General features: G+C 41.0%; 1 protein-coding gene across 4 annotated transcripts in view; it reads left to right on the top strand.

The window, feature by feature from the left end:
- The first annotated feature begins 262 nt into the window (after positions 1 to 262).
- CHODL (chondrolectin) overlaps positions 263 to 14,625 on the top strand; it is a 28,135-nt gene continuing 13,772 nt past the window's right edge. For all 4 annotated transcript variants that reach the window (XM_040584097.1, XM_040584098.1, XM_040584095.1 and 1 more), the window contains exon 1: positions 263 to 446. In XM_040584097.1, the coding sequence (XP_040440031.1) occupies positions 356 to 446 (91 nt within the window). In that variant the 5' untranslated portion in view covers positions 263 to 355. The remainder of the gene's footprint in view (positions 447 to 14,625) is intronic.

Raw genomic sequence — 14,625 nt, 5'->3', positions numbered from 1 at the left:
GAAGGGCTCGGTGCGGCCTCGCCGGCCCCCGGCCCCCTGCCCACCCGAAAGCGGGCTGTCCCCGGGCGGGACCCTCAGCATCGCCGCCGTCCCCGCGCCGCCGGGCGCCCCCACGGCGGGGTCGGGGCTCGGGCTGGCCGCCGTCGGCGCCCGCCGGGGGGCGGTGCGGGGGCGGTCCCGGCCGCCCGGCTGGGCCGGCCCTCGGCGAGGGGAGCAGATATAGGCAGGGCCGCGGGGCGGAGGGGCGGCGGTGGCGGGCGGCGGCGCGGAGCAGGGCGGGCGCCACTTCCCCACCGGCGGGCATCGGCCTGCCCTGAGCGTTTCTCGGAGGGGACCCGGCAGCGGGGCGGCCGCTATGGGGTCCGGAGGCGGGCTGGGGCTGGCAGCGGTGCTGGCCGTCGCCGTGCTGTGCGGGCCCGGGGGGCTGGCCGGCCGCGTCCTCAGCGGTGAGTGCGGTGGCCGGAGCGGGAATTCCGCGCGTACGGGAGCCGGGACCGCGGAGGGGGCGCAGTGGCACCGGACCCGCCCGTGAAGTGACCCGCGTGCTGCGGGCGGGCTGTGGCACCGGCTGGGGGGCGCGCCCCCGCCGCGGCGGTCCCCAGGGCTCCGGCGGCCCCGCCGCTCCCGGTAGCGTGCGGCGGCCGGTGGGGGACCGGGCCCGGCAGCGCGGGGAGCCGCTGTAGCCGCGGGTCTTCAGGGGCAGAGGGCTGGGCTGGCTGTCCGGCCGCTGCAGCGGTCTCGTCGGTTCCTGCCGGTGTGGTGGCGTCTTGCACTGGCCGATCTGTAGAGCTGATTGATCGCCTGCGTAACGTGGCTCCGTTTTCATTGTTCAGAAAGACAGAGCGTGTACCTGCTGTGCTGCCTTGCTGAGGAACAGCTGTACGTTGAGGCTGGTTTGCATCTATGCAGGAATGTTTCTTCTTTGTAATAGAGTTAGGAGGAAAAAGCAAACTTCTGAGAGCATACGGTGTAGCCCTGGTATATGTAGGCATGTCTACAACTCTCAAAATTGAGAGGAAGACAATACTTCAGGAATCTGTATCTAAACACGAGCTTGGATTTAATTTAAGGGCTGTAGGATCACTGTATTTCCATCACACAGAGGCATATGCTCAGAAGCAGCTAAACTTAATGGAAAGGCTATTTTTAATTGTATTTTGAGTCAAATCCTCCAAGTTAAAGCTAACCCCCTCTTGGAGGCATGTTGCGTGTGCAAGTGCATTCATAAGTCTTTCTTGAAATGAAGATTTACACACTTGACTGCACTTGTGTGTAAATCTCTGTGTACCTACCTCTCTCCAAACTGATCTGGGAACACCATGAATTACTGGTGAACGATTGTTTCAGAGGCTGTCATGGTGGCACGTCAAGAAAACTTTTTTGTAGTTTTTTTTGGTAGCAAATATTTGGTTGCTGAATTCAGATACCTCTCTTAATTGCTGATGGAGTGCAATAAGCGACTGTTCTTGTGATGTCTCATTTGAAGCAAGTTTACGTGCAGAACTGTGATGTGCTGTTTGGCTTCTGGTAAAACTGCACCTTCTAGGAAACTATCTCTAAGTAGCAGTACTTCCAACGTTTTGAAAAAGCTTGCCTGCCTGAAGTGCACCTCAAAATAGTTCATCTGCCTCTGTTGTAATATGAATTATAGAGTCATATATGATACAGCAAAGCTCTTAGTTTATCGATTTGTATAAATACTATGTAACACTGATTTTCAGGAGTAGTGAAGATCACTCATCCATGAGATGCATTTTACATTAGTAGCCTCAGTCAGGAGTCCATGTGGGGCTAAGAAAACCCTGTCCCTCGATCTTACAGCTGAAGCTTCTGCATTTAAGTGAGATGCAGCAAAATGAATAGAGGTCCAGCTTTTAAAACAATGTGTAATATGTGTATACTGCTTAGTCAAACTGTTCCTGGATGCATTTAAAACTTTGGGGTTTTCAAAGAATATAGGCTCTAGACCGTATTTCCCCAAAGGACTTCAAAGCATGTGTGTCATGTCACTGTATTATGCAGCTAATGCGTGGCTAATAGAGTACGGGAGAGATCTGGAAGTGAGTTACAGAAGGAACCATTTCTGTACTATCAGGTGTATCAGCTGAAATTGTATTCATTAGATAAAGATTCTCTAGACAGTAACAGCCAAATTTATTTAGTATGCTTATGCCAGAATATTCTGATATACTGGCAGGAGAACTTTTCATTTTTCCTCAGGGACCACACCCCTATCCTGCCACATGCACATGGATAGGTCTAGTACTACTGGTAGTTGTCATTTTTTTTTTTTTCAAACAAGAAATAGTACTATTGAATTATGGGGGCAGTGTGTGCTGTCCACCTGACTTCCTTCTAGCTTATCTGTATACCTTATGTAAGAGTCAACAGTTTAGACTTACAGGCTTACATTTAAAATCATAAGTCTGCATCTTAAACAGACCTGTTTCTGAAAAATTGCTGATTTATGCTTCAATCATGATAATATGGAATACATGGAAATCTCACTGCTCTCATTCCAAAAAAGTTAAATGCATATTCCTATCACTTGAATAGAAACTGTTCCTGAAAGTGATTTGAGTGTTGGTTGGACCTTGTAGAATGGTTCCCATTTACTGCAGTAAGTTTGCAGCAGATCTAGAAATAATTGCAAAACTGCAACCATTTTGACCATAGTGTCACAAAGGCAGAGAAGGATCAGCCTTTTCAAAATGCCTTTTCCTTAGGTAAAGGTTTTCTGTTTCTTATTCAAAGTTACTTAACTTACCCAGGATATAATTAAAGTGATTATTGGCATCAAACAATTCACATTTGGGTGTTATTTCTTCATAATCTTTAATTTAGGAATTCTTGAAGAGCAGTAATACAAATGCTTTGTAATTTTTAGTGTAAACAGATGTTTTGTGAACAGTGCTCACAGCCTAGCCTTCATATTAGAATATCTAGTGTTGCCAGAGAATTGATTCTTAAAGAAAAAAAATCAAAGTAGGCTCAGGAGAAACTGCTGACTCTGCCTTGCTGTCCCATGACATCATGAAGAACAGGAGGTGATGATAATGCAGTTTGCAAAGATGCAATTACTTTAAGTATCTATTGGGCAGGAAAAATGCAAGCTAATCTTATTACTAATCATTTAACAGCCTATGTATTAATCATAGATGTTATAGTTTAATGACTGCTGTTTGCTGTCTTTTTGTATTTCTATGGCTTCTTAAATTTTGCTCTTTGTTGCTATGCATCAATAGCAAATTAAATACTAATATGGTATTTTAAAGAAATATGGATCTAATTGAGTGTAACAGTATTTGGATATATAAAACACTTAATGGAAAAAAACCACAAATATTTGATGGGTCATGAAACGACAAGAGTTTCCCCTAAACTTATTTGCCTATTTGCTTCAAATGCATTTAAAGGTGTGGATACATTCATTCGCACAGATTATGACCAGGTTTAAGCTGGTCATAAAGTATTATAAAGTAAGATAATTAAAGAAGTATCTTCACGAGTAGTGAACTGAATAGATAACAAACCCCTTTTTAAAAGGCACAATTTAATTTAGTTCAATTGGCTTGGCCTGCTTGTTAGGCCTGAATTTTTTCTGTTAGACTTTCAAGTATTTTCTGTAGATGAAACCTTCTAGTGTGTTGTGGGGTTTTGTGTTTTTTGGTTTTGGTCTTTTTTGTTTGTGGGCTATTTTTTTTTTTTTATGTCATGGACTGCTAATTATACTAAATTTGTAGCTCAGAACTTGAGAATTTATAATTTGAAAAAAACCTGGCGCTCTCATCTATGGGATACATATGCAACAGTTGTGTATTTAATGTAACGTTTTGTTGGGAATGCCCAGCATCCAGTTCCATACTAGAAAAGCTTTTAACAGACACACTTGCCTACATGGTATGAGATTATTTTTTATTATTATTCAGCTGTAGGTCTCAGTAATTACTAAAGCTGACACTTTGAGAACTGAGGGAAGTTTGGCACTTAACTCCTAGAATCCTTTAATTCCTTTTCTTATGCACCTATACTGAGCAGTGGCTTCTTGGGGACAAATCAATGATAGAGGTTCTTAAAGTGAAATGAGGTGATGGCTCTTGGATATAATACATGTTTCTACTAAACAGGCCTTGCTCCTAACCAAGAAATTCCCTAATACCCTGTGGGAAGATACATTGTATGAGGTCAACTGCTGTGACTGGTGTATGGATGAGAACAGTTTTGATAACCTGAGGTGTGTGATGGTGGATAAGTCCTATAGCAGTGTAGAAATATCAAAGTACTTAAACTTCTAGTGTTCTGTCTCAGGTAAGCATGCTACTTACCTAGGAATATAACTTCCCCTTCTTAATATCTTGTTTCAACATAGAGGAAGGCATTGCAATTCTCAAACTCATGATTGCCAAGTCCCAGTGCCATACTTGGCTAATGGGCTCAAGAAAAGATACCTACCACGGAGGGAGCTACCATAGTGCGGGACAGTGTGGATAGCCTGCTTGTCTGCTACGGCCTCTTCTTGCTCCCAGTGAGACAAGGCTGGTGTACAGTCCCAGCGCAGCAGCTAGGTGCAGAAAAGTCCCTTGCCTTGTTGAAGTCATGTTCTGTACCTTGACTTGACTTTGCTGTTAGTTCAGGTCTGATCCTATGCAGATCAAACCCGATTATGAGATTTTTGCAGGAAAACATGCTATGGTTCATAAAGCACTCTGTTCAGCACTTTCTTGAAACTTATTCTCATAAATATTTTCTCTTTGCAAATCTTTCATGGATCAGAAAATATATAGCACTAATGTGAGATAAATAAGATGAAGCAATGACTTGATCGTAATTTCTACACTGTAAGCCCATACTCATACCTGTCACTTGCTAGTTGGAAATTGGAGTCTCTTGCTTAAGCAGTCCCCATTCCACCACTGACAGACAGCAGGACCTTCAGTTCCAAGCAATCTTAGAAAATACTGGGTCCCTAACTAAATCTAAATGTAGCTGCAGTATGTAGCTAATCACTCTAAAAATGCCTCTTTCTTGCAGTTGTCTATACAGTGAGGCCAGTGAGTCAGCTCAGATGTGGACTGTGAATAACTGAAGTTTGGTGGGATGAAGCCCACGCTGTATCTCAACAGTTTCTTCCTATGTATGGTTGTATACATGTGATGTGAATTAACCAATCATGCTTTACTTTCATATGACTTTATTTTTCTCTTAGGGTAAATTATCCTTATAATATTCTAACTTATTTCTTCTCCCCTCAAAGGTCCTTTTTAATTTTGCTTTAAGTGAACTGTCACCAATTGTAAGATCCCATGTGGTTTGGCTTTTTGCACTTTTTTAAAGTAGAAGGTGAATGAGCAAAGCAAAAAAAAAAGCAACAAATTTCTGTTGCTTTCTCTTTTAATTGTGGAACTACTGCAGAAAGATGGTCACCCTATTGTACTTTTGTACTGAGATGCATGTGAAGTGTTCTACCCAAGGAAATTAAGTCCGTATATAATGGACTAAACTAATAGAATATAGTTTATATTCTTATATATTTATAGTCTATATATAGTTATCTATATATAGAATATAATAGAATAAACTAATATAATTTCACATCCACATGTATTAAATTTTACATACATTTGTGGCAAATACAGGTATCTTGGTAACAAATCCATGAAAATGCACTTGGAAAAAGGCAGTCAAATTTTGCTGAAAAAGAATAAGAGAATGGACTGAGCTTTCTCTGGATAATGATTGATGAAGAGTGTATCTTGAGTGACTAAAGACTTATGAACTGTTTCCTTCTAGAGAATAAAATAAGAAATAAGCAATTAGCAGAAACTATCAGAAGTACTTGAATTTATGCCTGTGGGATCCTGTTGAGGGACTATATTGATGTAAATAAAATTAGGTATGTGTGAAAATGTCTGCTGGTTTGGGACAGGAGAATAGGAATATTCCCTGCTCCCCTAGGCTGGCACACATTATACTTGAGCCATTCAGAGTCTACAGTTTTTGTCAAGTCTATTTGACAACATGCTAACAACTTACTAGCTGCCATATTATGTCTGTCTTAAAAGCATCTGGGAAATCTGTTCTGGTCTTCACAGCTACACTGAAAACTATTGATGAAGGGACTTAATTTGCCAGTCATGTCAGTGTTTGTCACTACTTATGCTTTTTTTATTAAACAGCTGAAATGATGGAACACTTTTGGTGTGTCTTTAGGCTGTGATGTATTAAAAAATTATATGTTGGTGTGTATACAAGACTAGTTAGAAAAAATGAAAAGAGTCAAGCAAAAACACTGCTAACAGCTTCAGCAGTAGGTGGGTTTTTAAAGTTCTGGTTAAATAGTGCATATCCTGAAGCAGACTTGAGGATGTGTACATCTTTCTAACACATCTTAGTTCCTCTTACTTTGAATAGGCTCAAATAGATTCCACTGATACTTGGGTGTTACCATTGGCCTACCTGCTTGTGTCTACAGGGTTATTTATGCCCATGAAGAGTGTTAGACTTTGGGTAGTTTTGTATTTTTTAACAAACATAATTCATTGTTAGGGACCTTGAGATCCTAAGTATAACTTGCAAAATAAAATGCTTGTTGTTCCGTACCCTATGTTTTTGGTGACTTTTTTCTTCTTGCCAGTTGAGAAGATGCAGACTGTACCATGCTGAAACGCAAGCTTACCAGTGCTGAGTTTCCAAGTGCATTGTCCTCATGCTTGGTGATGCCAAGGAGCTTGCATTGCTCACCGTGACAATGTTACTAGACATCTCAAAAAGAGACAGGGGAAAAATACAGGTCTGACAGCAGTCTCTGTTCCTTTTAATGCAGGAGAAGGGAAGGCAACTTCCCATTTTTAGGGAGCTGTCTTAGCAACTATTTTAGCACTTTGCATGAACCCCTAGGACAGTGCAGTTGTGTGCAGACACCTTTATAGAAGCAAGTGTCTGTCTGCTGTGATGAGCCCTACGATATATACCTGTAAAGTTCACATGATCAGAAGAGAGGAAAAGTTATTTAAGGAAAAGCTAAATGAATCTCAGGCTTTAAATTTACAATGTGCTAGATATCTAAAACAGAACTGATGCCAAAAAGTAGGTGTGTTTCACTCAAAGGAACGGAAAACTGTCAGGATTGTATTGATTTGATTTGGGCTAGGGGGAAGAAGTACTTGGGGAAATACTTTATAGATTTCTTTTTTTTTGACACTGACATATCACTTGTATCAGTGACTAAAACTGTTTCATAAAAATGGATATTTATTTTCAAGTTGAAGACACCCTGTATTGATTTACTTAATTGTAATCATATGTTTTCCTGCAAGGGTAATTATGGATGTTGAAGTGTTGCTTAGCTTCTAATGAGATTTAGACACCAAGCTACTTCTTTACAGCCCTGTTATCAGTGGCCTGAGATACCTGCCACATGTGCCAGGGCTGAGAAGATAACTAAGAAATGAATGTGTGTGTTACTTTGTGAAATGAATAAGTCTATGTTGTGGTTTAACCCCAGCCAGCAAGTAAGTACCCCACAGCCACTTATCCCTCTCCCACCTCCCAGTGAGATGGGGAGGAGTACTGGAGAAAGTTAAAACCTGTGAGTTGAGATAAGAACAGTTTAACTGAAAAAAAAAAAAATTATATAATAACAACTGCAATTAAAAGGGAGCTAACAAAAAGAGAGAGGAATAAAACCCAAGAAAAAATAAGTGATGCACCATACAGTTGTTCACCACATGCTGACTGATGCCCAGCCAGTCCCTGAGCAGTGATCAGCCCCTTCTGGCCAACTTCCCCGCAGTTTATATGCTAAGCATGATGCTCTAGGGTATGGAATACCCCTTTGGCTAGGATGGGTCAGCTGTCCTGGCTCTGCTCACTGGCAGAACATGGAAAACTGAAAAGTCCTTTACTAAGGGTAAGCACTACTTAGCAAAAACTAAAAGATCAGCGTGTTTTCAACCTTATCCTCATACTAAATTAAAAAAATACAGCACTGTACCAGGTATAGGAAGAAAATTATCCCAGCCAAAGCCAGGACAGTCTGTCTGTCACTTACCTGCTTGGTGAAGATGGCAGCCTTTCACGTGGGCAGGTATTCTAGTTCCCAGTACATCAAGAACAAGCTGGTGTCTGAAACTCCACATCCCTGACTTTGAAAATCTAGATAAACTTTGTAGCCTGCTCTGGGGAAGGCAAATCCTCCCAGCACTGTATTCCACACAATGAAAAACTTACCTATGTTTTGCAGGACAAGGAACTCTTGCTTGCAGCTTCCCAGGACCTAGAACGACACAGGTTCTAAGCACATAGAGGCTTTAACAAACCTTCCCAATAATAATCTATTCAGATCAATACTTGTTGTATGTATATATTTTTTAATCGTCTATTTTACTAATCGGCTATCTTGCTGCAATATGCAGGGAAACTATCAGATTTCATTTAAATTCCATTTGTATTCAGCCACGTGGCAAAATCCAGGTGTTAGTGATAGAGTAATAATCTTTACTATTTAAATCAGCAGTGCCCAATGCTCCTTTCAGGCTGTCTTCTGATTGCTGGGTTTCGTGCAAGTGTGGCTATTATGGGTCTACTGAGAGTAGTGTTATTCAGTAATAACCAAGTCAACTCCTTGTCCCTAAAGGTGCTTAGAAACATAATAGCATAACTAGTAAAGGCTGATGTACAGATGAAAAGTCAATTTCAGCAATAAATGAGCTGATAAACACTTCCCATGGCAAAAGAAAAAATAAAGGCAGGGACTGGATTGGGACAAAGCTTCTTGTGTAGCTTCATATTCTGCATAACTGTGTTAGATCTCTGTATGAATGGTATAATACAGTACTTCCTTTTTACTGACAACTTCCATCATCCCCTGTTTTCTTTCTCTGTGAAAGTTGCAGTAATCCTAGAGATGGCTGTTTGGCTGGTGTCTGAGGACCTCTATCATCGTCTTTGCTAATTCACAAGATAGGGGATGATTAATGGCTAAAGATAGATTATCCGGCCTGTGTTTGAGACAGGAAGAATTTGCTTTTTGCCTATTATTTTATTCATGCTATCTATACATCTGTAAGTTTTACATGCTAATGCCTAGGAAATTAGCAAGAAGGGGACTCCATTACCAGTATTGTAAGAAGCCTGGCTAATAGATGAGTTTTGCACATTAGAAAGGTTGGGGCCAGCCAAGGTAAGCCACCTTAGACATTGTCTGCATGCTAATGGCTGTATGATATGATTTATACAAACTGTCTGCCTGTATACATATCTACCTGAAGTACAGCTACTTAATAGGCAAATGTGGCCCTCGGCTATTTTATGTAATCCTTTAAAAGGGACTTGGAACCTTTGGGAGTTTTTCACAGAAGAAAAATCACTTTAGACAAACTGTATTATGACAATTAGACACAACCCCTAATGCAGACAAAGTATAAATCAATAATGAATGTGTTTTCTCTCTGCAGACTTGGTTATTAGGAGAGTGGGAGAAAAAAGTACCGATTAAGGTATGGAAGAGTTAGCTTTGAAGATATTAATACAGATATAGGCTGGCATATGATTTGTATAGCAGTTGGTTTTTGAATGACAGAGTTGTGAGCATGTGGAATTCCTTAAGCTGCTCAGGAGCGTGAGCTGAGCAATATCTGTGATTTGAATACTGGCTGAACTAAAGAACAATGTGTCTTCAGTATCATAAACCTTGGGAGAGAAGATGGCAATTTGCTTTTATCATAAATGAAGACAGAATGTAATTATGAAATCTTATCACAGTAGTATTTTTTTAGAAAAAGTAATATGAATCATCAAAAAAACCAAATTAAATTCAGTAGATGGACACAAATATGATGCAGTAAAACATCATCATCAGTAACATAATAGAGCAAAACATGACCAGCAGCTGAACCCAATCAAAATCTGACTGGATGATACAAAGGTCACTTGACAAGATGCATCAGCTTTGAATCAAAATGTGATTAGGAAAATTTAATACCTTTTAGCCTCTTACTGGTTACATTCTGAAGTGCATTACTGGAACTTGGCTTGGAGCACCCTGTGACATGAGGGCAGGTGAAAACAAATGGTGCCCAGTGTCCTGCATGCTGGTTACGCAGCCCCTGAGGCCAATATGCTCATACAGGTTTAAGACCAAGACTAATCTTCATAACACAAGCAGAGAAATATTTTTTAGCCAGTGGAATATTTTGGTAACTTATGTAGATTTCTATCTTGCTGTTATTTCATGATCACTTTCGCTTATGTCCTTGTGTCTTTATTTTGCTTATTTTCAGAGGCCCCCATCAGCCTCATGCTTGCCTTTGGGACTCTGATCAATGTTAAATGTTTCACATTCCTTTGTACCAAATGCTTCTTCGTGTTTTCTGCTGAATCCTTTATCTTGGGAAGAAAAAAGTCACGGTATGAAACCACGATGGACATTTCTACAGCAGGCTTTGTGCATCCCTTTGTTCTCTCCTCACACATGCTATGCACATACGGCTGCTGTTGCCCACTAATCTAGGTGGATACTAATGGCAGCGGACCCAGAACTTAGTTTGTGAAGTTCAAGAGTAAGAGGGATGGGATTTACCAGCAGGGAGCTTATCTTCTACCTGACATCTTCAAAACCTCCAGCTGAGTCATGGGTATTTCTCAAGATAATGGGTACCCCTTCCTCGTGGCCCATGGGGGTGTAGCTGGGCCTGATGCTCTTAAGGAGAGAAGTCTTTGAGTTGGGTATTTTATCAGTAATTTCACTTCTAAATGACATTTTGCTATAACTTCTGTCATGACAGACCTAAAGGAACCTATTATTTCTGCATAATGAAACATCATTATTAAAACATAATGGAGACATAACTGACTTCAATAACAGCTGAGAACTTGGTTGTTTCTCCTTTTCTTGATGTGATTTCTGCCCCCCCCCCCCCTCCCCCCTGCAGATTTATCTGTAGAAATGTTTAACTAAGTTCCAAGTATTTCAGCTAAAAGCTATCCTTGTTTTAATGTTGATATCAACACATTTTGCTATGGAGCTGCTGTGTGACATCCAAAGATGGAAACTGATCTGTATGGATGGAGATGGTAGGTAGCACGTCTTAGAGCAAGTACTGCTGTCCTCTTGCTTTCTTCAGCTAACAGGATGGTGAGACAAAGTGAGTTCAGGTTCTCTGCAGTAGCCAACTAGAGCTGCTGAGGCTTGAGGGAACAGGGCCAGAGCTGTGTGGTATGGCTGGTGTACGCAGGAGGGGTGGAAAGAACAAACCTGGCGATGTTTCCATTAAGGAAACTGGGGAGACCCAATCTTGCGGTCCTCCAGCTGCGAAAAGAGAACAGTCTTTGTCAGTTTCTTGTTGCTTCAACACAGCACTCTCCCCTCAACAGGCAGGCAAGCAATTGCTGATGAAAAGGTAAGGTTCACAGAAAATGGTTCACGACACCAAGCCAAGAGTGGTTTTTTTTCTATTTCTCTGCCTACTTCTGACTAGGGTATGGTCTGTTCTGCTTGAGTGAGGGAAGGTGGGTCAAGGATTAAGGAGCTGATACACTTCATGAAAGGAAATGTATAAGCACTCCACATCTGCAGATCGTCAGGTAGAGGTGCTTGAAACCTTGTCTGAGCATTTGTAAGGGAAAACAAGAATCAGTTCTTTGATCTTATTAAACTAAATAGATCTTTGGCCTCGTGCTGAAGGGAGGACTAAATACAATAGCATGCTTTTTTTTTTTTTCTCCCTTTCTGGGTACCCTGTGAGGAAACAATTATTTCCTCCTTTTATCTCTCAAGCAGCACAGGGCAGATTTTGTGGGAAGGTTGTAAAAACCTAACTTGCCTCTATTTATTCATGTTGCATAGTATCTTAGCTGATTCATTCCAACAGACATGCTTACAAATCTAGTTACTATTCAATTGTGATAGAAAAATTGGAATTCAATTTATGCAGTTGAAATGGCAAATGTTGCTTTAGAATTAAGTGGAGTCTTTGCTGCAAAGATGTTAGAATGTAAAATAGCCCACAGTTAATGTTTCCATACTTACCTTGTCTGCTAGACAATGTAGTCCATTCTGTAATTTTTCATTGGTAAATTATTTCTGCTTTGTAGTTCAGAAATTAGTAGAGAAAGCTGTAAAAAAAATGAAGCTTGAAAACTTGACATCTCAGCATTTTCCAAGAAGAGTATAAAACATCAACTGATTTGCCAGCTATTAAGGCACAACTGCAGATTTCCATTAACACATTGAACCAGCTTTGCTACAGCAGCTAAAAGTCCCCTTCAAAAGAAGAAAGAAAAAATTCAGAGTAGGTCATTGCCTAAACACAGGGACTAAATTAACTACAACAACAAAAAAATCACAGCTTCTTCCAGAAAGCTTACTACTCTGCATCACATACTTCGTTCACACCGGATGAGTCTTAATGCCAAATATTTCTTGGTTTCTTGCTGTTTTCTTTGTTGTCTTCTAGAGGTATATTCTTGCACAAATGATCAACCTGTAAGAAGGAAATATTACTTCTTTTGCCACAGGCGTAGAGAGCAACAAATGAAAGAGAAGTAATTTAGGAGTTGGGTTGTACAGAAATTTTCACTTCAATGCTTTCACTTTGTAATACTTGATTTTAGAGTTATTTAACCCTGTGCAAACATCTGCAATAACAATATCCTCAAAGACTGGGGGAAGGAGAAAAAAAAAAGTCTTCACACAGTTTCAAGATTTTAACTCACTATTCATTTCACATAAACCCTTGGCCCTTCACATCTGTATTCTGGAAGGCTCCAAGAGGGCTTTCTGCTCTGAACACACGACACTGGAAAGCTGGGCATGTATTAGGGGCTGTGGTGGCACCTATCAAGCTGCTCTGCTGCTGTTGTGCATTGCAAGTGCATGTCCTTCTCCCACTCTGTACAGTCCCACCTGCTTTCCTCATCTTGGTGCAGGTGATGGAGCTGAGCCTTGACACTGATGCAACCTCTGTGCTGGAGCAGTACACAGCACAACTTAGGGCTTATGGGCACAAGCTTTATAGCAGCTAAGAAATTTGGCAACATGAGTGTCCGTGCAGCAGCTGACTGGGAGATAAGTACCCTGGAGAAGCTTTGTCAGTTAACCAGAAAAGACCTATTTGTCCTGTTGGAGAGGTCATTTGATTCAGGTTTTGGGGGCGTCACAGAAGAGCAGAAACTGTGCATGAGAACAGAAGGTGAGGGTGGCGCTTCAGGCACCTGAGAAACACATGGGGAAGGGGAGTGGGTGCACGCGTTACAGATGGAAAGCTGTAGCTGTTTTCCTGTGGAAGGGAGGCACAGCACATGAATTGAGATCCATAGTGGCCAGCCCACTCATCTCGGTGGATTGAATGTTCATGACTAAAACAGTGACAGGGTTATTTTGATACCTGAATTGCTCACTTATTATTCAAGGAGGAGTATGTGCACAGAATGAAAGGAATTGTGAAAGAGTTTATTTCTAAAAAAATTCAGGGAAATAAAAAGAACAAGACAATGGACAAAGCACTCTCCATAAATCTGCATATACATCTTGAACTGATGTTTTCAATCCAATCTTTAATTGCAGGGAGAGGTGTGGTCCCCTTTCCTTGCAAAATATTAGTATCCTACATAATTCAGTGCCAGCCTTGGGATGTTTGTGCTGTTATGGACATATGTGTACTCTGGCAATAAGCCATTGTCACTTACCCAGTGGAGAAGAGCAGCATTTTCATCAGCTTCTCCTTCACTGTGCACTCTATCCTGTAATGAGACAGAGCTCCCCGGGAAAATAAAAAGGTTATGATCATGTTAACAAAATTTGAATTGCAGCATTATAGAGGAAGGGAACAAGCTGTGATTTCACATGCAGCTTTCATTCTTGCACTTCCCACTTTTGAGCATGTGGTGTTATCGCTTTGATACATTGGTAATAGGGGTATTTTTTCTTTTGTTCAAAGAAGCTTTATAAATAAACCCATTATTTTATATGCATCTCTAACAAGGGGTCTGCCCCTTGATTCTTCTGCACTATTGTCCTGCTAGGATTATGGCTCTTACTAGTTGATTGATAGCAAGGCTCTTAACCTATATGAATAAAGGGAAAAGGCAGGAAAGGAATTGGGATGTACATGGCATTGTCGGGACACTATCAGAGAAAGTCCAAATAGGTACTCTTTTCTGATCTCAAAGCCTGGCTTTTTTCCACAAATATCTGTGGCATAAGCTTGTCCTTACATTAGGTTATTCTTGTTCCTGTATAATTTTGGCAGATTAACAACTCATAAACAAATGACTTTTCAGAAGTCTGCCTGCCAAGCCAAAGTAAGAATGAGACTGCAAAGATGCATCTCTTACTAATGGTCCTTTTCCCAAATGAACTTTCACAGGGTATTATAAAGAAAAGGTTTCAGAAAAAAAAAAATAGGTAGATTGCAAGAACTGTGGGAAACACTAGAAGGCTAAACGTGTTTATCCCTACTGCCCCTGTAATTTAGCTTTCCGCAATAAGAAAGATCTGAAAAATAAGAGTTACTTTCAGATTTAGCTAAAAGTCGTGAGATGATCCTGTTTTTACATTCCTATGTTCATGTAGCTTTGATACAGTCTGCTTATTCTCTGCAAATTCTTGGATCTGTGCTCTATGCA

Source organism: Falco naumanni, chromosome 2 (genome assembly GCF_017639655.2).
Source record: "Falco naumanni isolate bFalNau1 chromosome 2, bFalNau1.pat, whole genome shotgun sequence".
Taxonomy (NCBI): Eukaryota; Metazoa; Chordata; class Aves; order Falconiformes; family Falconidae; genus Falco; species Falco naumanni.
This window is presented reverse-complemented; position numbering and strand designations above follow the sequence as displayed.